Genomic DNA, 27344 nt, shown 5'->3' on the forward strand with positions numbered 1-27344 from the left:
CACTTTCCTCATTGTTAGTGACACCAACTTAATGTCACTGTCATTGTCAGTGACACCTACCTAATGTCACCATCATTGTCAGTGACACTTACCTAATGTCACCGTCATTGTCAGTGACAGATAATTCAATAATTCGAGTTCAGTTGAAGTAAAAGTATACTTAGTGCCTCCTCATTTAACTTAAATTGAAAGAGGGCTAGTCTATTGGAAGACTGACAATGCATCTAGGTCTAAATTCGAGTGTCATAACGAGACTGAGGAAGCTCTGAGAACAAGATTGGACCTTGTGCCGAAACGTTGAGTCTGAAGGAAGGAAAATTTTGAATTATGTACAAGCATTGATTAATTTCTAAAGATAACATCCTACGAATCGGCTGCTAGTAATGCATATGCAACAAATTACAATCCCGTCCTCCGGCATCTAGACAAATTAAAGCTTCGAATTTGAAAATCTGTACAAGTGCTAGGATAGCATTGCTTTCAAATGAGTGCAAGCAATCCAGATTGGTGTGCACTTGATTATCCTATCGTGAGATGGACTTTTTTGAACGAATTATTTCCATAGATGAAAAAACATTTAAGACCATCAAATATGGGGAGTATATATGGCGTTTGCTGGTGAATTGGTGCAATTTTCAACTCTGAAATTTTATTGCCATCGATAGATCAAACTTAAGATGAGAACGCTTTGATTTACTAGCATAATAATTGTTCTGTTCACACCGTCCGCATAATTCAACAGAGGTATGGTTAAGAAAAGCCATCGAAACAGCATAATAAGAAGATTAGTGAAATCAGATCGGAAAGCAAACGAATATGAACCGATACGATTTGTTTCGATGTTTTCATTCTGTAGCTTTGTTTGGTAATAACATCGGGGAACCTCAAAGGTAGTTTTTGACCAAGTGTCTATATCAAGCTCAAGCTCTTGTAGGTCGATCCAGAAAGATGGAATATAAAGAATATTCGTTATGAATACAATGACAAAAAGAAATTTTCCAGTACAAGTGAGTGAAGGACTTATAGCGCTTTAGTAGTCTCCAAAATACAAAAAGATACTTGACTATAATTCTCAAGCATACCTTCTAGCGACACGTAGATAACGAGGCCAAAGAAGCTTGCAAATCAAACTTCTTCTGTCGTGCTGATGTCATGTCATCAGATGGATCTTCCAATAAATATTAGCAAGCTTAAATAGCTATATTATTAAGAAACAAGGATAATTCTTGAAATCAAGTACATCAATTAGTTAAAAAAAATGTCTGAGTCCTTCCCTTTTTTTACTTACAAACACACACACACACACACACACACACACACACACACACACACGCCTTCTAAAGATTAAATGGGTTTAAATGGTGAGGCTTTATCCGAGTCGACTGTACTAAAAGAGTTGATAAATTGAAAATATGAAAATAAACATTTTGATGTATTTCCAATCGAATTCTACGGCACTGGAATCTTTACAACTTTTTTGAAGTCGAGCATAAGATGGCATTGGCGATGAGAGCAAGGAGAAAAATACAATATGCCAGCCATAACACTAAAAAGAAATGAGAGCTTCGCCGCAAGAATATCTTGAATATTTTATAATTTGTAACAGAAGTCGCCAGTAACTTTTTGATGAGTGGATCCAATTAAATGTGAATAATTTAGATAATGGTGACATTAGATGTAATTGATATCCTGTACTCGGAATCATAATTAGATTTTTCTTACACCAAAACTGAATTAATATCCAAGCCAACTAAAAGTTTTGATATTTAAATTGAATTTCGTCGGGGAGATATCCTACCAAGAGGATAATTTAAAATTAATTTCAAATAGGTGTTTGCTCACCTCACTATAGGGAATACAAGTTATAGAATTTCATTCTAATTTCTATACTCATACATTAATTAGTAAAAATAATAAAAATTCGGATAAAACCGTGAGTTTGGAATTAATAGAAAACTCGAAATAATTAGTATATGTATCTATTCACAGATACATACGGTATATTTGATCGTTGCATCGTAGGGGGATGGATATTTTCTTGTGATATAAAAAAATCTTCAACAGGCCAAAATATAATGCTTAAATGCAGGGTGGCGCAATAGAACGTGTATATTGCATCATTTTTTTCGCGAGGTAAACGGTGCGTGGGCGGGGGGAGCTTAGCGTTGTTAGATAGTTGCACTCCTGGAGTTTTAGTAGCGTCACTTCGACGGAAAGCCTTGACAAGGCGACTGTATCGTTCAGAATATGGATTGAGACACATTAATGAAGCTCCGAGTGCAAATGTACTTAAGAGACCAATTCCACGTTTAAACCACCAGAAAAAGTCGTCCAAAACAGTGGGAACCATAGATAATATTGATAGGGTGAAGGAATCGGTACAGGAAAATCCGAATGTATCTACTCGGAAGCGATCGGCGGCTTCAAACTTGTCACAACGAAGTGTAAAACGAATTTTGAAGTTGAATCTTAAACTGCATCTTTATAAGCTCTAGTTAACAAAGAAATTAAAAGATACCGACTTTGAAGCAAGGTTGGCATTTGCTGAAGAAATTCTTAGTCGATTTTCCACTTTTGACAAAATCCTTTATTCAGATGAGGCTCATTTTCATTCAAATGGGTTCGTAAATCTACAAAACTGTCATTATTGGATCAAAAATGATACATCAAAAATCATTGGATAGTCCGAAATTATTTGCCCTTTCTTATTTGAAGAATTATGAGGATGAAACATTACCGTTAACACCGACCGCTATGTTGTGATGTTAGAGTGATATTTGACTCCAGAATTTGCTAGATCAAGAATAGCGAATACGAGAATATGGTTCCAAAAAGACAGAGCGATCTGTCACGCATCAAATGGCTGCTGTGATACAGTTTCCTGCAAGACGAATTTCCATAAGAGGTAATATCCCAACGTAGCCCTGACTTGTCGCCTCTTGATTTTATTTGTGGGGACACCTCAAACATGAAATCTATATGATAAATCCGAGAGACGTCAGTCAGCTAAAGGAAAATATTCGACAGGAAATGGCAGCAATTGCACAGATTTATTGACAAGAGTTTTTACAAATCTGCGAATCGAATTTTGCATCTAGGAAGTAGAAGATTTATCTATATATGTCTTAGATCGTCTCATGTCACTATCTCCGCAGAATCTGTCTAGCGACTGTTGAGAAACTTAATAGTAACACTTTAGGCTAGTCGAGGAAAGGGTTCTGAGCTCATTGTTGGTTTTTCTATTCCAAATCTGGCGAGAGATTCGGTTTCGTTGTTGTCCGAGTGACCGGATGCCCAAACAAGCTCTATCAGGCAGCCATTACTCGCCAATTCTTGTAGAACTTACTTATATCCCAGTACAAGCATAAAGCATACAGTTTTAGCTGTCTCAGCAGATTGAGTTACAGTGTTTCTATGGTGACTGAGTTTCGCACGTCCATGAGTTTTCTGTAGGATCACTACTTGATAAAGGTACAAGGAGGTTTTAAAGGTTCTTTGGTATCTAAATTTGCGTCATACAAACATTTTCTAATAGTTCAAGCACTCATTCAACTGCTATGAGCCCGCTGGGGATCTAAAACCAACATAAGAGCTGTCAGATTTTATTGCATATGTAATCATTAACAATATGTTTGAGGTTTTAATTGTTGTAAACCCAAATATAGTTTACGTCCACTGAATCAATTGACTTTGGGTACATTGTGAGATCGGAACTCTTTTCAAACAACTGTAAATTGTGAACTTGATAAGATATACTATAGTCATGGTAAGGTAAAGTGCTTCTATAATTACGCAAGTTTTTGGATGTTATAATATTTTTTTGTTTGCCTACATTGGTCTTACTTGCCAGATTTAACACTAAACATTCAAATATTTTGGAAAAACGTTTCAACACCAGTTTTGATAGTAAAAAGCCACTACAAAACAAATAAAAGACATTCTGAAAGAAATTATGAATTCTACGTTAAGAAAAGTACATTCATCCTATTATTTGATTACATAGATACTCATTTTTAATAAAGAGTTTGAGGGAATACCTTTCAATACGACAAAGTTATAAAGTTTCATATTTCCTTCTGTTGTTTCAGCCGAGCTCAAAATGGATGTACTCCGAGAGAGAGAAGAGAAACAAAATTTAGAGAGACAGCTAATTGAAGAACAAAAAATAAGGGGTGAGTCCTTTATTTTCATACATTTATATCGTTTGTGTAATTATCCAGATAATTTTCCATCTATGTAATTGCGTACTTACAACCTGATAATTGTGTTTGGACATGAGATTGTATCTGTTCTAAGGACTCAATTCATATGGTGTTTTTAGCTAAGTTTGTGAGATACTTTGGTGGTTGAAAACGATCAAAAAAGTTTCTTTCCAATCCGCGCGATTATGATGTATTCCTCAACGTTCTTTCCGAAATCATACTAGTACTAATAAACGTTATTTAGTCTAATTCTCATTAGTTAAATTGAATAATTAGGTTAGAGCTTGCAAGTTAGAGCTTACTGTATACGATTCAGAAATCATTTGGTTTTATAAAGTCAGAAAACAATAGATGGATTTATGACAAAATAAATTGAGCAAAGCAATCGTTCTTTGTTGTGCAATTTGTCTTGACATTTAGCAAAGGTCATTTGGAGAATACAAAAGCAATAACGAACTAACCCCTGCTTTGCCATATCTTTCTTAAGGGTGACTTCCAACTTCATCTTTTCACATTGAAATTATACATCTCAATAAGAATTTCTTTTGAACAATAACCCTAAATAAAATTAAATGTCACCATATAATAGATTCTTCGATTTTTTATTGAATTAATTGAAGTGAATATTTGTTTTTTTTTGAATTAATTTTTTTCTCCACTTCAGAATGACTGGAATTATTATTTTATGACGGCTTAATACATAGGGAGATGTTTTTTCAACTGAAAAATTCCCCATGAAACCTTAATTTTCACATACGAAAAAATAATACATTTATTCCATCATTTACGTTCTTTTTCCATTTTCCATATTTAGATTGAGAATGTGATTATCTACGGTCCATTGAGACGGAATTGCTTCTGGCCATTCAATATAAATAATGTACGTTTTTTAATTGTTCTTGCCTGGGTGGAAGAATCGTGAAGGGATGCTTTATTTAATCAACATTTTCGAAATTTTGTCAATACTTTTATTAATTTCCAGTTTCAAAAGATTGTTTATTTTTCTTAAGAACAATTCATGAATACAGAATGTCTTCTCGACACCCCCAAGGGAAGTGCAGTTGAACAACACGTGGAGTAAAGTTTCTTCTTCATCTTAGAAATTGAGCATCTTGCATTATGTACATAATCTTGAAGGGTATTTCCGTTTATCAGTAACCAATCTCTTGTTCAACTGATTTGGATAAGACTATTTCACACTGCCTTGACCTTCTGAAGAAGGTTTTGGTGTGTCAAATGTCGATGGTTTCCAGTCTCCTGCTAAAAAAGCTACCAACATTAGTCTTTAGATAGAATCGTGGGGTACGGGCATTACTTGTTATTGCTAGAATAATCAGAACTCTATAGAAGTGTCGACAGCTTTTGAAACCGCTCCTTACAACTTTATACAGCTTTGGAGCTTAGAGATTGATTCTGGAGCTTTCCAGGTATTGCAGTAGATATAAACATGTTTCTTACTTTGTATTTGCTAAATTAAGTGTCCAGAAGAGGTCAAAATTTAGGTTTAGAATCTCCTCCATTCACAGTTGCTGCAAAAATCTGGAATGCCTCCAAATTGTGTCTTGAACATATCTGTATACCGAACGAACTTTTGGGAATTAGAAAATTTGTCATATTCCTAGTTATGTGATGAATTTGGAAGTGAATATTTTTTCATGAAATGTGTTCAAAACTGTACGCGTATTTTGCAGACGTTTATTTAGAGCATTTTGGTATTACTAAAAGATTGTTTTCTAATGTTTAAATTGACTATAATACACTATAATATGATGTCAATGTGATATATGATTCAACCTTCATCCACTTATCAACATGGTATAATTTCGTTCTGTTTTATCCTATTATAATTATCTATTGATGAGATATGTAATTCTAGAAAATGGGAACTGAATTTTATCTTTCCATTATTGATATAAATTTGGCGAATATACAATTTATTTCCATTTTAATTTAATGAATATGGTATTCATTTATCGTACATATATTTCTTAAATACACATATTTAATTTTATGTTGCGTTTCTAAATAAATATCTATCTATATTATGGCAATAAAGGATATGACGTGTCATGTTTAATTTTTGATAATGCATACTCATTTCACAATTTTCCTTTTATAATTTAATTAATAAACGCATAGCTATACAATGTTAGGTAACCTGGAATTTTTTCAAAAATGCGTAATAATTCGAATGGAATATTTGTACATCTAATTTTTCTGTCATATATAAATAGTTCCACATTTTTACAAAACCTACACCGCACAGAAGCTGTACCAATACCAAATGTCAACAAGTTTAACCACCCGCCTTTGGTGGCGCCTTTATTATGAAATAGAACCAAAGGAATTACAGGAATTTATTGTGGTCTTCCTTCTAGGTTGATAGATCAGGTACACGCTGAAAATATGAAAATTTACTTTTAAAATAATTTTGGAAATTTAATTTTTGATTGAAACATACTTATTATTGTATCAAAATAAATTTTATTTAAAGAATACATCGGGAAAAAAACACGCTATTTAATGGATTTTTTGAGAAAGCTAAAAAATTTAACGGAATTTCAAAAAGGTGTTGTCCTTTGTCCTTTGAGATATCAATTTGAGAATTTGGAAGATTATACCCATCATCAATATTACAGGGTATTCCAGAATGCTGTATCATATCACAGAGACACTTTTTTTTAACCAAACACTCTATATTTTACTGCATATTTGAAATCAGCTTGATTTTCCAATTGAATTGATATGGAGTTCTATGGGGTATTTAAAAATTTATAACCAATTTTTCATGAAAATCTTAACAAGTTCAATTACCTGTAGAATGAAAAAAAAATTCAATATTGGAGTATTCGAATAGAAATAAAAATTCTGGAGAATTATTTATTTCGTTAATATTCATAGAATCTGATACAGGGTGAATGAAAAAACGTTTTTTATCCTGTATTTCATGTGAGTATCGAAAAGTACTACCAACATCCTTTTTTGTCAACAATTCCCTATATCTAAAATCATTAATTTTTAGATAACAAATAACGTAGAATTACTACTAAAAGTAAAAGTAACCAATAGAAAGCCTCCACAGACATGATGTACTTGAAATATATTATGTAGAAGTGTATCGGGTTTTTCTCACATGAAAATAGAGCAAGTATATCAATTTTCTTTGTCTCCCATCTTTATCCAACATTTCTTGTAGACAGATATTCCAAACAAACAAGACAAGACAAAAATTAATGACAGTATTATTTTTTAAATAAACAATGAGAAAGATGATGTTTAAAACAATATATCTGAATATATTGGCAGTATCTGAAATTCATATCACAACTTCTTCAAAAAAAACAAATAGGATCAATCCTAATGTGAATAATACCGTTTAAAACTCCATTATAAATTTCTTTTTAACGTCGCAAACGAATGAATTTAAAGAAAACTCTTAGCATCCTGAAAATCCCAAATAAAAATAAATATTCATAATTGTAGATGGCTTTATTATTTTTCAAAATATTCTCCGTTTTGCATGCGTTTGAACCAATTTTTTCTATTCCGATTGAGGTACCTCCAAAGCATGTGATTTGAATGCATCAGCTGCTTTTTCAGCTGTAGAAAAACGTTTGTTTAGCAATTTATTTCTGATCTGTGGGAATAATTAATGTTATGACTGTTCAAAAATGTTTTTGCTTGAACTGATATATGAGAGCTCGCATTATCGTCGTGGAAAATGATTCTTCTTCTGAGGTGAGTTTCCAACATTTCTGATAAACAAATGCTGGTGTACTATTCAGAATTAAGCATTTGTTTCGAAGTTGTTCGTACGCGAGATAGTTTTGTTGGATTTATCAGTCAATTGTTGTTCAGTTTCGGTTACTACACATCTTATGAAGCAACACGATTGAATTTTTTCAGCATTACTTCGCACCAATCGACAAGAGCATTATTTGAGAGATTGTCAAATTATCCTGTATCAAACGTGAATAAATCTTTTAGGCAGCTAAATATTACAGAATATTGAATGTATGCGAGTGGAACTAATGCTTTAGTATGTTTCAATCTCACCGTATGTCAGATGAAGATCTAGCAACAACCTATTTTGGCCGACTCTCACGAAATTCATATTGTAGTGATTGAATTCGGAAAACAACACGGTGCTTCATCACCAAAACTGATCAAACTAACAACAGTGTGCTATGGGTTTGATCCACGTCGAAAGTCATAGAAAATCATTGCCACGAAAATCTGTAGACAATAAGTTCAGAGCATTAAAAATATCAAATTTCAAGATAGTTATATCATAATGTGACTTATTCTCATTGTTGCCTTATCTCAAAACTTATGCAACAGCACTCGTATTTAAAAAGAGCGAATGATTAAAGAAACAACTACTGATAGTATCGAGACAGTTATACAGATTAAATATTAGTTTCTAATAATCGAGGATAAGATAATTTTCCGAATCAAAATTCCTTCTAACTTCAATGTTAGAATTAACTTAATTCTATTACAACAGTTTTTGCTTCATATATTAGGAATAATTATCTGAAGGAAGACAACGCGAAGTTTCTAGCTGTAAGAAGAAATGGGTTGCAGCTTTTTTGTGATCTTCGCGTTTATCTTCACATTTTTTGGTGCTACAAGAAAAAATCAACTTTAAAGATCTAGCTAGATCAACTTCTTTCGTTCAACTCTCAAAGGAAGAAGTCTTTAGGTATCTTAACAACTATGATCTGAGGAAAAGAACGGGTAAAACTTATTTCTCCATTACGATGGAATATGAACTGTTGTTTTATGTCCAAAAGTGAATTCGACTTTAATATACTGAATTAATACATTCAAGTCAATACGAAAGAAAATATCGTTAAATTTCAATGCAATCTTCAGATATAGTCTCTATAATTATTTACAAAATGATCTAATTTAGTTACCTATCGAGGAGTATATATCGGGAATGTTAAACGTTTCATTCTCTTATTAATCGCCGAAATGCAGACAACGGGAGAGAAAATATGTCATCAACACATTCTCGAATAACATATACAAGACATTCCACTGCCAGAAGGGAAGGAAGTTAGTAAGACGTTTACGAATGAAACGAGATGAACAGCATTCTCCAAGTTCCATACATCAAACTCATTCCTCACCCTTTCATGTACTCTCTTAGTTTCAAATGTCTTTATTTATAACAAATACCTGCAAATTGATAATTGTTAGAAGTGAGACAACATTAAATTTAATTTAAAACTGAAATTCATAATTATAATGCTTATTGGTGTGTAGCAGATTCTCTGGAGAAGCGTCTTGTACTGTCTACCTCTTAAATCTTCTCAAATTTTTCGCTAAGGCAAGTCCGCATTTCCAAATACGCAATCTCTTCCAACAATACAATTACCTTGAAGATGGACATAAGATAAAGTCTCATTTCTTCAGTGTAATTTGAGTGGCATCTCCACATACAGAGTACTCCAGGACTTGATAAAAAAAATTCGGGAGTGAGTAGATGTGGTGGAATTAAAGCTGTGATACCACCCCTCGTGTCGTAGTTATAGTTACGAAATGAAAAATTATATTTAAGTTGATATTTAGATCGTTGTACATGCTAAGAAAATCGTTCGCTATAAAGAGACATTCTGAAGAAAATTATCATAAATTGTAATTATTATCGGAGTATCGTGTTACTTGAAAAAAAATTCAAAATCATATAGAAAATTCATAATATTTGAATGTATAATTCAGAAAATATACTTTAGTATTCTGTTTCTGCAACTTCAAAGTTCTATAACTCAGAAACGGGAAGTAGTATAAGAAAATTTTTTTTGTCATCCAATATTTTCACTCACCTCCGAATTTTTGCATCAAATTCCAGAATACCCTGTATATATGATAACCTGGATAAGAATTATGTACGAGGGTTGTCTTAAAAGTCTCCGATTTAACGAAGAAACAAAAAATTATAATTTTTTAACATACAAGATGTCGTTGTAAAATAACGAGACTGGCGGTAATATATTTTGATATTATGTATATTTATTAATTATCATCTTTATTATATACCTATCCTCTACCCCTAGATTGCTCCGTGCGAATCTTTCTTAGTTTGAAAAAGTGCAGGAAGTCTTTTAGTGTTAGTTCTTTCCCGGACGCACGCCGCTTGTTGTTTCAGACTCAAATTTTGATCTTTCTAATGCAGATTTGACCTCAAGAAAGAGGTAAAAGTCACATGGTGCAAGATTCGGTGAATAAATAGGGTGATCTAACATTGTGATGTCGTACTTTCGAGCTTTCTGTTGTTCAAACGTGAAGATTTACCGTACATTTCATTTATCAATTTATGTTAATTCATCAAACGGATGGATACTTAGCCGACGATCAGAATGAACAATATTAGCAATGTTTCTAACGAGAAAGGGCGATTGGAACGTCAATAATTGTTCGACTTTTTTCTAGACCATTTTGGAAACGTTCAAATCTCTCAGAAACACGTGGAAGCGACAAAAATTCATTGCTATATACTTGTTTAAATAAATTTTATGTTTCAGATGCATTTGTATCAAATTTCGTGTGAAATTCCACAACAATCAGTTGCAGCGACATCGGAAGTAGTTGGATAACATTTAAAATGCCTACACTTTATGGTATTATTATTTTCTCAAATATTACAACTATTTTTTTCAATAGTATTCAGAAACGCCATCTGAAAATTGTTCGTTGTAGTATTCATTTACATACCGAAAGTTGAAAGTGAAAGTACACTTTAGGGACGCTCTGGAGTATACAACTTTAACTTCCTTAAATGTGACTCTAGCCACTTCAAAGTTGACAGTTGACAGTTTCACTGTCAACATAACTGTCACATAACCTTAAATTTTTAATTTTCTGAAATTATTTGTTTTATCCGAAGTTTTGTCTAAATTAATGAATAACAATGAATGATGATGAAAAAGAAAACATCAGCGATGAAGACTTACTTGAATCCATGCAGCTGATCTCACCGAAAACAGCAATGCGGCCGTTCTTAATTCGTCGCAGAATAAATCTCGTACAAGGTACAAAAAACAGTACGAGCTCTTTATGAAGTGGTGTCACCAAAAAAAATTAGAAATAAAATGTTTATAATTCTCTATTATTTATTTTCTTTCCTCAGTGTATCTGAAAAAGTTTTGGATCTTATACGTCGTCTGAAAAATGTTGTGTTGGACTTATCCAATAAAGTAACACTTTCAGTCCTTGGCATACAAATAACTATTTTTAGCTTTCCATCGTAATCATCTATTATTAAAATTATCTTTAAAGATATACTGAACTGAAATTTTTTTTTTTTCATAACATTTTAAACAGTGTGGTTTTTAATAGTTATTTATGCAACAAGTGAGTAAAGTGATACTGTTTTTCACAAGTAGGACGGTTTGACGGCAATTCCTATGAGTCAAAAAACGAGTTTCATACCAATTTTTTTCTACGTCCGTAGACTTGAGAAAATTCGACAAAACTTCTATCAATTTTTATTTTGTAATAGTAATATAGAAAGTACAACTCTGAGAATTATTAATTTGAAGTGAAGAAGAAGTTACATTACTATTGGTACTTGAATTGGCAACATTTATCGAGTTAAAAGAAATAACATCGTCTATAGTTGTATTAGTACTTATAGGTTTGTTGGTATGATCGTGAACATTTACAATGTTGCTTGAAATCGTTGTTTCCGTTAAAATTTTCACTGCGGAATCCATTTTATTTTTTATTGAGTCGTCTACGAATCCTCCACAACTGTGCTAGATTTCCACCCACTGTGCTTTTTTAGTTGAATTATATCACCATCGGAATTCACTAATAGAGACGCCGAAGATGTATGCCCAGTGTAGTTTTGTTGGATTAGGTAAATTCAAATATGTTGCAATAAACGAGGGAATTTTTTTAAAAGGTATTGTACTTACAACTTGGGTTTTACATTTTCCATTTCTATATTGCAAAAAGAAATGATCTCTTTTGACATTTGTGGGTAGTTGGTTTTTATATTTTTTATAAATGTTTACCAAGTTTAATTCACCAATTACAGTAAATCGACGTTGACTATGAGTTTTTGTATCAGGTACTATTATAATTAATACATTTCCGGTATTATTGATATCATTATACTTCATTTTATATAATTCCTTCTTCCGCAGAGTTCCTGCGATTCCGAATATTGAAGCAACTTGAAAGATGTTACAAATAATAAATTAAAATTTTTTTGCTATCATACCTTATGCATTAGGTAATGTTGGTCTGAAGCTTCCAACAGAAACTCATTAATTTCTTCACGTGATTTTTTGGATCTATATCCAACTGATATATTTTGCAAATATGCAATGAGTTTCAAGTATTTATTGATGTCCACGTCGTTATTTGCCATTAGGGTGCCTTTCACTTTTGAATAAGTCGACAAAAGTGTTGAAAATTTCCACATTTTGGATTTAGTTTCAAAGTAGGTTAGTAACATTCTTTCTGTGGAGGTGTTTATGCCTTTTTTGGTACGCCCATGAAAGAATTATATTCCTTTGAATACTGTTCCCTGGATATCTCAGGAAGAAGATTCATAGTCGCTGCATTTGCCGATTCAACAACATCTTCTAGTGTGCAGTTTAAACTTCCTTCACTATTACTCTTCATCATTAATAATAATACTACAGTCCTTTTAATAAGACATAAAAAGGATTTTCTTGAATCAATATCCAGAAATGAAAATATGACAGTTTATCGGAAAAACGAGTTGACATGAGAAAAAGCGTTCACAGCCAACTATTTTGATAAAACATTTTCAAAATTGCTTTCTGATCGATTCAGAAATTACATTCTTTATGAATGCAAATGAATGAAGAAAAAACGTGAATATTATAACGGACGTAGAAAAATAACGTTTTTCTTCATTTTTCCGTTCTCATTTCGATGGCTGTGCACGGATTTATCATTAATTCAATACAAATGTACATCAATTTCTTCTACACTAGAAACTTTTTCGATTTGGCTTAACTTTTATATCTAATGTAATATTAAAACCGATATGTTGACGATAAAGAATAGCCGTATAGATGGAAATGTCGGCACGTGAGTGAAACTTTCCCTTTCACCACTGATTTCATTTTATAAAACTGTCAACAGATGTTAAAAACAAAACCATATAAGTAATATGAACAGTTGGTATGTGAAAAAACGTCCCTATGCTACGGTGCCGACAATATTCATTTTCTTTCTTATTCGAGACACTTTATTTATACTGCGCATGTTTGATAATGCGCAGAACAGCTGGAATCTCGGAGGATAGAGAAATATTGACTCTTCTGTTCTTATTTATATTTGAATCCCTTTACCTAGTCCGTAAATACAATTCTTCTATTTTAGAGGAGTGGAAAGGTCATTGCACAGCCATCTACTTAGGAACGTGGATTACCATCTTTATCCACCTACTTTACGTTTAGAGTTAGTTACAGACTCAATACTACACAATGGAAAAACAAGTTATCGTCTTCAGTGACTAATGGTAAGCAGTAATATGTTGAAAAAAGTATAATTAAAGGCCTCTCCGGAAACTATAATCCGGTTTCGGGTAGATCGTCGGGTTCAATTTTCGATGGAAATTTTGATTTGCAAAAACATCAGTAACCTGTTAATTACGCTGCTCATGGGAATTAATAGTAGACATATATTATGTATACAGTCTATTATACCCTTATTGAGTCGCATCTCCGATATGCTTTTCCCTTCTGGGGTACGTGTGGTACGACTGAATTTGAGCGAATCTTCAAACTACAAAAGAAAGCTGCAGGTACTTTTTTGAAAGATTAAAAATTTAGACTCTTCCTTTCTCATTCACATTTGAATCCGTTTGCCTAATTCGTGAGCACGCTTCTTTAATTTTAAAACGATCGTTGCACGGCTATCCACTTAGGAACTCGACCTTTACCTATCTACTCCACGTTCAGAATTAGCTAAGTGCTCAATATTTTACAATGCAAAAAATGCACGATCACTTGCCAATTGAAATCAGCGAGCCATTTTTTCAAGTCTAGCAGCAGAAAATAATCCAAGGGGCCAAATCTGGCGGGTGTATGATGTAGCAATTCAAACTTCAATTCAATAATTTTGGCCATTGCAATAACTTTTTTCTTAGCCTAATGCAGCCGTGTTTGCTGAATTTCTTCATAATATTTAACTTTTCACACTATATTTGGAATTTATCCACTTGTTTCCATAAATACGATAGTAAATTTCTAAAATTCTAAAGATTATATCTGCCTTATCAAAAAGAATCTCTATCTCAATTTGACCTCAACACAATGTTACTAGAGCGATTCCTTTTAACTATAAAACAAATATTCAAGTACACCCTTGGAAATTTGTAAAGCACTGGCAGATATATCTCTTATATATTTTCATTTCCGTATCGTAGATTTCCCAACTGAATAACTCCACTCATCTTTATTGATTTTTCAGACGTAACTTACTTTTCTAGGTCAGATTACACGTACGAATATAATGGATGCATTTTACATGGCCGTTCACCCTCATCAAGATATTAAAGTTATAGATGAGTTCACAAAACATCAAGTTTTATCGATTACTAAACGTTTATTGCACGTTATGAATTATTAAAAATAACTCAATAGATAGATTTTATGTTAGTGGTATATGGTATAGGTTATTTCATTTCGTTATTTTCAATTCCATCAAGGTCAAGTTATTATCTATATATGTATGTATGTGGATATTAACCCCACTTCTTTTAAAATATCCAGAATGTGGGATGGATGTAGCTTCCAGAGATCTTCTTCTTCTTCTATTTCATACGCTACTAAGTGTAGTGCTCTGGAGTTACACTCCGAGAGAATGTGGATAGAGGTTTCACCCTCTGTGTAACAAAATTTGCATTTGACATTATCTGATAAGTCTAGCGTCTTCAGGTGTCTGCTGAGTGCGATACTACAGAAGGATTCAGATCCCGAAAAGGGCTTATCTACTTCCGCTTTAGTGAACTTATCAGCTATTAGCTATTAACTATCCCTTCACTCTGGTGTGTCCACAGTTGGGTAATTATAATTTTCTTGCCTAACTCATTTAATTTGTCTAGGCAATCCCAAACGAGTTTGGATTTTATAGTATTGTAGCTCAAACCTCTAATGGCTGCTTGGCTATCAGACAGGAAGATGATCTGTTTGCCGCAGTTCCTCTTTAGATTCAACTGAACACATTGCTTTAAAATTGTTTGATGTGTTGCTCAGGTAGTGTTTGGTTCTGGTCCCGTACACTCTTATTCCAGTTCCGTCTGCTGCTCTAGATCCGTCCGTATACCATTTACTAGCATTTCTATCATTTCTTTAAGATAAATGGATATGATCTCAGCTTAACTTTTTAGATATATTATCCTGAGGAATGTCCCAAGATTGGTCATTATTTAGGAACGATTTTTCTTTGGTAATTCTGTCTCTGTACGTTCTAAGTGATATTCAGTACTATGCCAGTTTTTCAAGTCTGGGAGCAGAAAATAATCCGAAAGCGCTGAATCTGGCAAATAGGGTGCATGAGGTAGCAATTAAAACTTTTCTTCATTAATTTTGCTGGATTTCTTCGTTCAAATGTTGTAATAAGTTTCTATGATATTCGCTGTTGATATTTTTTCCTTTTTCAAGAATTTTTACCGAGAATAGAATATAATTCAGCTTTTATATTGGTTGCGCTAAGGCCTTTCATATGAAAGACTGCCAAATAAATAATAAACAACGTGGCGTTTTCAAATTTTAAACATATATGGTACAGATTAGGAATATTACTAATATAGTAGTACTTTTCAAGCAATTACCGCCATCTCTAAGTTAAACGAGGTACTTCTGTGACAATCCTGGTTCCTTATATATAAGAAATATCATTAAAACAGCTGTTAATTTGAAACAATGCATTTCTCAACAAACTATGAAAAATATTGTCTATTTTCTAGAGCGAAAAAGCTGCATTCTGAGGCGGATTCCTTTTTAGCGACTTTGGACTGTTAGAGTTGGAATTTTATTAAAAATTTGTTCATTTTTGTTTGTTTGTTTCGTATCACGATGTCTCAAACAAATCAATTAATCTAATATATTCATAAATAATATCATATTAGCATCTTTTCTGAAAAATTTTGGTACATTTTTCTCATTCAATTACAACTATCGTATTTTTCAATATCGAATTTTCACGCCATTCCATAGTAGTTTCAAAAATGTCGAGAATAATAACGAAAATCAAATGGAAGTGTATTTAAAACTATCACAAGAATGAATCTTAACTGAAAATCACGAACACTATCACAGCTATACGGTTTATAAAGTCTTCACGAGCTTGTTTCACATTAAATTAGCATGGGCATTGTGCACCGAGAAGGGTCATTTCGCGAACTAATAACAAGAGAGAGGAGAAAATGTATAGAAAGAGACAAAAACAAACTAACGAGTTGTCTTAACGTAGAGACAAAAGAGACGATTAGATAGTTTGTATGTACATTAGTGGTTTTCGCTCTTACGTAAAAGGTATTTTCGGACCGTTTTCGAAGTAATAGTCGAACAGCTGTGGAAGGATATATAGAAAGATGGTTTATGCAGATAGGCACCCAAAATGGCTTTCTTTGAAAGAAGTCTTAATGCTGTCATATTACGTGTTCGAAATAGATTATGGCTACTGTTGTAATTACGTAGCTGCCATATGGGCCTCAGCTCTATTTTATTGCTTGAGCACAGAAAACGTGTTTGGAAATGATTATATTCGAGGTTGAATATCGTATTTCATATTAAAAATAGTTTCTACCATATTAATATTCACTTCACAGATATGAGTGCTGAAAGAATATCTTCACCGTTCCATTGGAACAACGTAGACCAGTCAATTGTCAATAGTACAACAGCATTTGTTTGCCAAAAGTGTTTGTGAAAATCACGGAAACCAATCCATGAAGACGAATCATCCTCTATCATAGATAAATTCAAATTAAAACGTTTCTGAATAGACGAAACATCGAATTGAGTCATCCGCCGTTGTTTGCCAACAAAATAAATTGCGTGGTCAACGTTTTTCTACAGCTGAAAAACGATTAATTCAAATCACATGTTTTTTTGTTTTATAGCAGTTCTCTGCTTACCATATAACCTTTAATTCAGTGCATTCTTCTCTATTTATCTTGCTCGACTCGTATAACTCCTTGAGAAATCTCTAGATCTTAATAAGTTTCTTAGAATTTTAATTGTTTTTTTTTGCTTCTAGTAATTCTCTATGGAATTATTCTATTTCGTCACCGTTCCTTGTTACTGTCATCCCCAGATATTCAACTCTTGTACTCTAATGAATCGGAATTCTTTGTTTTGCTCTATTTTGATATATAACTACCTGTCACTTGAAAAGTCGTTACCAATTTTTAAATACTTGGTGCTGTCTTTTCAGCATTTTTTGTAGTCTCTGTTTTCTCCTGGTTATTTACATATACCATGACTTGCTTTTCAATATCGTAAATCACTTCTTGGAATTGTAATCAACTATTTCTGAGAATCATTTCTAGTATAAAATTAAATAAAAATTTTAATAATGTGTGAACCGTTTTACATTTCGAATTTTTCGGTTTCCTTCTATGGCTACTATATTTTCAATTGTCTCATTTTCACCAATTATATCAATTTCTTTGGTATTCCAATTTTTACTACAGCTTGGTACAAGTATTATCCTAATATTTAAACATATGCTTGTTTGAAATCGACGAATTATAGCTTAAAATTCAGTCCCTCTTCAAAGCTATTATTCTGTATTGTTTTTAACATAATTGGATTACTTAGTTTTATAATTTCTTTGGCAAATCACGTGTGTGAAAAATTATTAATCAGCACACGCAGAAATCAAGAAAACGTATTAAATTTTATGTAATTAATTAAGGAAATATACAACAGGATATAACCTTAAACAGACTTTTCGTGCGGTTTTGAATTTCTTTTTAATTGACACACCGCATGTCAACAGATACAATATCATCAATACCTCTAACAACGTTGGTTTATAATTGACAGAAAATTAATTTTATTAAATAGTTCCCGTATATCTAACCCCAGAGATATTCGTAGTCACGATCACGCTCCCATTTCATTTCCTTCGAGGATATACAGGAAATTATAGAAAATTCGAAATCAATATGGTATAGATATTTTTCACAAAATTACTAAATTAATTTACTTTTATTGCGTGCGCGAAATAAGGAAATTATTGAAATACTATAATTTCAAATGAAAATAGCGAATTATTATGGAAGGGATAGAGCAGGAATCTAGCTCAAATTATTATTTTCTTAAAAAACCTTTGTAATTGATTAGATGATGCTGAATAAATCTATCTACATAAATGAATAAGTCGTGTGACTGACACACAGATGACGCTGCCTTCGTCAAATCCATATGACAGCCATTTAAGTGAAGATACTTGTTTTTTCAAAACAATTGATTCAAAATAATTTCTCTTAGCTTTCAAATGGAAAAAAAATATTGTACAACTTAGCAATGGTTTCAAAAGCGTTATCCGGAATCTGTTCCAATGAAAAGAACCATTTGTTATTGGTTTGTTGAATTCAAACGTACAGACACCGATGATGGTGAAGGTTTGCTCGTCCAATTCAGGTGGTTACCTGGCTTTTTATTTCTGCAGAAACCTTAAGAGAATTGAAATTATCGAGTGATGAAGAGAGATATTGTTAAACATCAGAGTAACTAACGTACTTGTTGAAGTGTACGTTAATAAGTGTACGAAAAGTATTAAAAATCTGAGGTTACTGTTAAGGAAGACCTTGATTACTTACAGAGTAGTAAATTAAGTTGAATGTAAGCTGCTGATAATGCCGTGCTGTTGCTATTAAAAAATATAACGAAAACTAATTTTCAATTTCTAAAACGTTGGAAATTATTATAATATTGTTACTCGAAAGATGGAGATGTGCAAAATATGGTTTAGCTTATGGACTAATGCCATGCGAGTTGGATATTCGATTGCATTAGTGAACCGGAAATCACGTGCCGTCTGAAACCCGAAACAAAACCAAACAATACACCATTAACACTGAAATGTCGGATATGTTTCTCCCATTGTATTATTTTTTGTCACCAGATAATAAACGATTTTCATTTATCCGCATTGACATGTTTTTGTCAAAATGTACACTAATATATTATCAAAAATGTGCTGGAAATTACGATTTCACGCTGGTTAAAAAATTTCGTAATTACATCAACAAATCAACAGTGAATAAAAACATTAAGGATGCGATTCTAATTTTCTTTTCATGAATAAAAAGGTGTGTCCGCGACGTAGATCATGGAAATTGAGTTTTTTTATTTTTTTGTTTTTGTCAAAGTAATAGTTATTTGTATGGAATATGTATATCTCTACTAGATGTTGATGGAATCTCTATAGATGTGTTTGTGTCTTCGATAGAATTTGTTGATTGATTCGTATTTGTTTGTTATTGAGTCATCTATAAAAGCTTTAGAGTTATGCAAAATCATCGAAGTGAAACTGTCAACTGTCAATATTTAAATGGCTAGAGGAAGTTAAAGTTGTCTACACCAGAGCGTGTTTTGCAGTACGGAACTGTCACTTTCACTATATGGAACACTCAAAACGTACCTTTCGGTATGTAAATTAATACAGATCGAATACATTTTAGAGTGCGTCGTCTAATAAGAAATTATTGATTATGATTATCCCGTTAATCCCTCCGCGATTTTTCCAGTATTTTATAGAAATACATAAATTAAAAGAATTTGAAGAATATTAGGACGAGATCACAATCGAATGAAAGTTATATTATCACCATAGACAGATTTTAACGTTTTGTAAGCTTCATTGGTACATTTATCTGCATAAAAAGCCCGATAAACACAACTAAAACGGTTTTAGTAGCAGTCTAACAAACCAGTATGGATTCAAACTCATAGGGGTGTAAAAACAACCACCTTGGCGGAGCTTTAATTGATGTTTGATATGATTCGAGGATTATACACCATTTTTATAAAAGCACTCAAAGAGAAAATACGAGGAATATTCGCCCCGGCTCCCTACGCCACGATTTTGCATTTTATGCAGTTTTTATGGATCCTTTCACTGTGAATATAAACCAAGAAGTAAACGGAAAGGAATAGCGTTCTACTAAAAGTAGAGAAATAGCTTTTTCCACTTAGAGAGAGGCAACTGTCATCGCTAGTCGATCTGTGGTCATCTAAATCGAATTTACGGCTGGATATATTGAAGAGGGGTTTTCCACTTTACCATCCGAACCGACAAAATATGCCATATATTATTTTGGAATTTGTCGGGAACGTATGTTTGAAAAATTCCTTTTCCGGTCGGGATATATCACAAATTTTTCTTTAAAAAAAGATACCAGAGTGAACTAAATAGTTGTAGAGATTAAATACAAAGTAGAGACTTGAAACGTGATGAAAGTATAGTAAAAAACTGTCAGGGGGTTGATGATTTTGAATAGTCACTTCACAGGACTATATTTTCTCCATTGTATTGGTTACTCAATGACTTTTCACCATTTTATCGTTGGAAAACGATTTCTCACAACTAATGGGATAAGAAATAGGATTCTTCCGTAAAATGAATGCCAATCTTTTTTCAAATCATAAAATAAATTATTAATATCCACACCTTTAGGTCTTTTCTTCATTATTTCTTCATTTATCCAATCATTTAGCTTCTCCGTGGTCTCACCATCAATCTCCCACCTAGTTTCCACTCGATGACTCATTGTAGTTGTCTTATCAAATGTGATCGTTATCCTAGTGATCCTATTCCCAAAAATCGGTTTTCGACGCTGGCATCATCCTCTCTATTCTCACTTCTAGTCACCACAACTTTGGGCTATGTAATAAGATATTCTTCACAAAATAATTCCTTTATTGTCCTTATTCATGTCCTTATTACGTGTTCTGTGAAGAACTACTGAAAGATAGAAATAAACGCTGTAAACGAGGAATCTGTCTTACGTAAGCCTCTTTGGATCTTCAATGAATATTGTGAATGAATTGTGTCCTCCTTCCATCCCACTTCTTTTAAAAAGTCTAGAATGTCTTCTATTTCATACGCATCTAGGTGTAGTGCTCTGGAGTTCCTTAGTGTTTAACACTTCGAGAGAATGTGGATAGAAATTTCGTCCTCTATGCAACAAAATCTGCTCATCGCATTATCAGCTAGGTCTAGCGTCTGCAGGTGTTTCTTGAGGCGACGGTGCCCCGATAGAACTCCTATTAGTATTCGTAGAGTGTTTTTACTGAGGTTTAATACATTCAGCAGATCTACTCTGGTTATAGTTTCCCAGAAGAGTCTTTGTCTGTTTCAGTCCCTGTAAGTTGTTTTTGATCCTATCTACCATCTTTTCCAGTGCGTTTTTTCCATTATTCCGTAGCTGATACCACAGTAGGGTTTGGGTCCCATAAAGGGATTGTCTATCACCGCTTTAACGAGCTTGTGGTGTGTTCGGAAAACTATTAGGGTAATTTTATGTTGGCCTAGTTCGTTTCTTTTTTGTAGGCGCTCTTTAACGAGTTGGGTTTATTTGGGATATTGGAACTAAAAGCTACAGGATGATGATCTCCTGTTTGCGATAGATTCTCTCTATTGATCTGAACACATCAATTGTATAAATTTATACTTGAAAAATTCTTCTTTTAGAGTGTTTGGTTATCGTTTCGTACATTATTTTCGCTTCTTTCTAGATCTATTAGTGTTTTTCCCGATTTTTATCTCTGTGGTCTCCAATAACTGTTTTGTTTTTGAAGTTTCTGGCCTTGATTCTGATGTATAAATCTCTTCGTTACTTTGTAAATTTGTTTTAAACCTTTGTCTTGGATCATGGCATCATCGGCATAGCAAATGATTTCTCTGTCACCAATTTCGTATGATTTTTATGATTTCGTATGGGACTAAACGAGTCTCCTTGTCTGATATATGTGATTAAATATATTAATATCATATTTATTATGAAGAATAGGTGCATCAGAGCCCACGCGGATCAGAATGTGTATTAATGCTGGCACGTGTAATAATTGTTGAACAACAAATAAGAAATTTCCAATTTCTTGTAACTATCTTCTATTTCTTAGAGAATGATTACAATAAATGCGTTCATGGTTATTTTAACGTTCAGTAAAGATTTCATTGTATTATAAACTTGGAAAGATCTCGTTTAAATAATATTTAAACTAAATGTAGGGTTGCTATCTTCGAAATATAACCTCAGATTTCAATATCGTCGATTTTGATTAAAACATATTAATTCTATCCTAACCCTTCTATCGAATTTCTGAACGTATGAGTTGACGAGAGGCAAGAGGTGGGAATATGGGAAACATTCATGAATTTCTCGTGTTGATGGCGGTTGAATGTGTAATGTACCGTATCGAAATCTTAGCAGAACTTCCGCCAAGATCTCTAAACTGCTGTACGCTTTATTATTTCTTCCCCCATGTCAATAGCCAATCATTTATTTAAAATCTGCTAGAGGCATTCAAATAATTTGGGGAACAAAATAGGGATGTAAACAGCACGATGTAAAAGGAGACGTTTATTACTAATGAAAATTGAAGAAAAGTTGAATGTTTTTTTATATTTTAATAATAGGGAAAATATCATCAGAATTTCCCTTTTTTCCAGATTAAACTGGAAACAGTTTTTTTATATATGCGAGAGGTTAAACTGGTCCAACAGGAGATAACTAGTATAATCTATTTTTCAGTTTTCAGAATAGTATGAAAAAGTACACTCCAGAATCAAAATACTCTTCATTATCGAAAATTTTCACCTTAGGTCTCTAAAGATCTTTGGTTATGAAAACCCCAGATAGTGTAATTGTGAATGTTAGTGTAGTGGTAGTGTAAATAGTGTGTTCATTGCAATCTACTACAACTTATACATGTGTGCAATTGCTTGTTATGATTTAGAAACAAGATACTAGGATATTAGATTCAAATGTCATTCATAAAATGACGCATACAAAAACTTTTATCATTTCTCATATCCACTCTAGACTCTCGTCAAGCACCCAAGCACCTCCTAGAGGCTCTTGACACGAATCTTGTGAATGGATGCGGCAGTGCCGAACTATTCAGTCTTCTATAAAATGGACCTGATTCAAGTGACATTTATACGAATATAAACGAATTCACTTGACTATTTTTCATTTCTTAGATACCTTCTAACTTAACTTCTGTATATTCACGTACAGTACGAAACAAAAATTATTTATTGCAAACCACAAGAAGTAAAAAAATTTGGAAGTGTATCTACTTATATTTCAGTCTACCCCCATCCAATATGAAGCATCTCTAACTTCATTTTTATTTTAATGTTATTTGGATCTCGCCTGAAAAACCAACAGCAAGCAAGAAACAGAGTTAAGATGAGAGGACTTGTTGACACAAGTGTTCCATCCACATCCTCGTGTACGTTCGTGGAAAGTCTGGATCTGGGCTAATAATTCCTCAATTTCTTATTTCTCAGACCTTTTGATATGTTTATGCTTCTACATCTTGATTTTAGATCTCTTCTGTTTTAAAATTAGATTTTTTAATAATTTTTAGAAGATAGGGAGAAAATTTGACGTATCATATTTTGAGAAAGACTGAAAGAAAAGTCGAAACGTCTATTTTCATCTATCTTTTGAAAATTAATGAAAAAAAACTAATTTTGAAACAGAAGAGATCTAAAATCAAGAACATATACAAACATAAATATAGACGTTTATTTAATCTAAGACATCACCAGTACCTTCAAGGTAGTTTTAGACTGGCCAGCATGTAACCCAAATTTAAACCCTATCGAGCATGTGTGAGACGATATTTAGATGAGAGCCACTGATTTGGTACCAGCTAACCTTCAACAACTGCCAAAGGCGTTAATAATGAGTGGTCAAATTTAGACCAAAGTTACTTGGAGAGCTTAGTCAGAAGTATACCACGGCGTTGTCGTGATGTGACTAGAGCTGGAGAAGTAACACGGGTTTCTAAATTTATTTTTTAAAGTTTTAAAAGAATGTCAATTATTTCATCGGTGCTCATTATTGTAGTTTAGTCCCAGTTACGTAAAAACGACCTGAGATTTATACTTTGTGGCCCAAAACATCTTTTTGTGAAGTACGTGTACGAATTGTTTCCTTTCTCCCAAATTAAGACCATCCACCAGGAGCTTAGGGATAGAAAATGTTTAGAACGGCTTTGGAAAACCACAACCGCTGAAGATACACGTTTTCTATTGATGAGTGAATGTGATAGTTGACTAACGGGCCCAAGGATTGCAGCTTAGATTGATGAATCTAGTAATCTAACTTCGAGTACTCCTACAGTAAAAAGGAGATTGAGATAAGCTGACCTTTCTGGACTCATAAAGAATTTTATGATGTAGTGAGTTGAAGCTTAAGGTTTTTTGGAGAAGAGTTTGTGCGTAGGTCAAAGGAAAATGTTAGAATGTTAGATGTAATCCTCACTGTAAAGCATAGCGGAAGCTCGGTAATGGTTTGGAGATGTTTTGAAAGAAGACCGCCTGGAGACCTGGTAAAAATTGAAGAGATTTTGGAAAAGCACACCATAAAATGTATTAAAGGAAAATTAAGTACGTTGTGAACAGCGAATAATCGATAGAAATTTATTTTCCAGTATGTCAACGATCCCAAGTATTCCATGAAGTTGTACTAAGAAAATTTGAAAGAATTGGTGAAGAAGTTTTTTAAAATATATTTATCAAAATCGCTCGAATTGTTTTTATTTGTAGACAAATTATAGAGTGAGCAGAAACTTTTGGCATAATTTCTATATCACTTTCTATGTATTATCAATTTAAATACTGAAAAAAGTTGAAACTATCGTTGCAATGATGAGAAATCACAGTGAAACGTTTTTTGGCGAAATGTATTGACTATTATCTCCCTTCATTTTAGTTTAGCTCTTTTGAACTTTCACTCCTAATTTATTATAAATCTTTCATTTCAATGTAGAAAATTTTTTGTATCATTTTTAAAATTATTTTTTCATTAATTACGGCAACCAAATTATCGAGAAGAAGTTCGTAAAGATTTACAACATACTGAAGCGTAGACTCGTTGTAACATATCGTGGTAATAAGAAAGAATTCAAAACACTTCATTAAAATGTTGCACAAGATCTGACTGGACACAATCTTACAACAAAAATCTGACAGGAACATCTACCAACCATCCCTACTCCAAGTCACATACACACACATACATACAAGATAGGGGTACTTCTAAAATATGTCAATTTAAAGCATCATCCAACGTTAACCTCTTGGTAAACAAATGCTGGTGTACATTCAGAATTGACTGTTCTACGCTGCTCTAATGGAAGGGTAGCGAGATGTCCAGTTATCCCGAAAAAACAGGGGACCATTTGCTTCGAAGTGTTTCAAATGACGATCTTGTAATATCTATACAACATCGATGTTTCCTAGCACAACAGACAATCTTAACGAAATTCCAGAAGTTGATTTTGCTTAGATACATTTCAGTAGCATTTCTTGTTTTATCTGTCACACTTCGCTGCGGATAGATGCTAACTCATGATCTCGATAATTGACAGATCCACTTCAGGGACGCGCATTCTCCTACGGGACCCTTGGTTTATTTCTAAATACCATGTGAGGAAAACTATTGTCCCTTTTGACCAAACCTTTACGATCCATGTGAAGATAAACAACAGATAAAGCTCTTAGCTGTGGAGAAAGCAATTAATCTAGGAGGATACTACGATAAAAAACCCGTCAGGTTGAAAGTTAACTCCTTTATATTAAAAAACCTAACTAAAGCCTTGGAAAAAAAGGATAAAATATTATAAGACTCGATTTATTTCAAGTTCCATTATAAAAAGATATTGTTAAAAAAAGACGCCTCGATTTCGAGACATGCCGTATATATATTATCAAACATTACGTCTTAAAAAAATATTTTCGATATTCACATTTTCTAAATTACATAATTCGATCGAAGGTATTAAAATAGTGTTTCATCAATAATAATTATTTTATATACCTTAATTTGTATGAATAAAAGCTTTCAAACAAATTAAATTGGTATTATCGAACCTGATGGGGTTTGAATTGATAAAGAGCAATTATTTATAACAACTGCGTTTGCTGCAGAAACTGAATCCATTGAATGAAATACAACGAGCAAACAAGAATAGATTGATAATCATAAAGGTTTTAATTAAATATTGCGTTGAATTCGACATTAATATCATTAAATAACTGATTATAGATATAATTTGAATTCAACCGAATTACATACATTTTATGAATGTAACCTTATTGTTTGATTAAACTAGCTGGATAAACAATGAATTTAAACATTCAAAACGTTTGAATTGAAATTAATTCTCTATAATCAGTTAATATTAAAACTAAATAAAATCAGTCAACACAACATGGATCATTTACTATATCAACAATATATTCATACAAAATATTTCTTTTTATACCATAACAATTTAATGCTACTACTACGAGGTATGATCAGAATGTACCACGGAAAAAAAATTATGAATAAAACAACCTAGCTTATTTGTAAAGCTTACCCCAATAATTCTTTTGGTTAATTTCTTAAAAACCACACTCCATTTCGTTTCCATGGTGAATAATTGGCGGAGGGTATGTCTAGCATTTAATGTGTGTACAAATAATGGAAAACGTACTTCACTATGACATACAAACTGGAGTTCAGCTCCATAATTTTCTTCAATAGATGAGTTTAAGTATCATTTTTAACGGGTTGTTAGGTTAACTAAGACTCTGGTAGGTTACATTAGGTTAGGTTAGGTTAGGCTTTGGTAGGTAACATTAAGTTAGGTTTGGTTAGGCTTTGGTAGGTAACATTAAGTTAGGTTAGGTTAGGTGTAACGTTTTCACTGCACACAACTTGCGTAGATATTTTGTCATATTATCTTTGAGTACAAATATTTACATATTATATTTCATACCTCTTTTGTAGTTTTGTATGTGCTTGTTGGTGACATACTGGGTTCCTGGAATTTAAGTTATTTCCTTTAATTTGTTTTATCTGTATTTAAATTAAATGTTTGGTTTACTTTCTTTTGAGGTTAAGTC

General features: G+C 32.8%; 1 protein-coding gene across 1 annotated transcript in view; it reads left to right on the forward strand.

Annotated features, from left to right (window-relative positions):
* LOC130446622 (dachshund homolog 2) overlaps window positions 1-27344 on the forward strand; it is a 416848-nt gene that overhangs the window by 289154 nt on the left and 100350 nt on the right. The window contains exon 8 of the mRNA XM_056782989.1: window positions 4089-4172. Coding sequence (XP_056638967.1) covers window positions 4089-4172 — 84 coding nt within the window. The remainder of the gene's footprint in view (window positions 1-4088; window positions 4173-27344) is intronic.

This window comes from Diorhabda sublineata, chromosome 7, assembly GCF_026230105.1.
Source record: "Diorhabda sublineata isolate icDioSubl1.1 chromosome 7, icDioSubl1.1, whole genome shotgun sequence".
NCBI lineage: Eukaryota > Metazoa > Arthropoda > Insecta > Coleoptera > Chrysomelidae > Diorhabda > Diorhabda sublineata.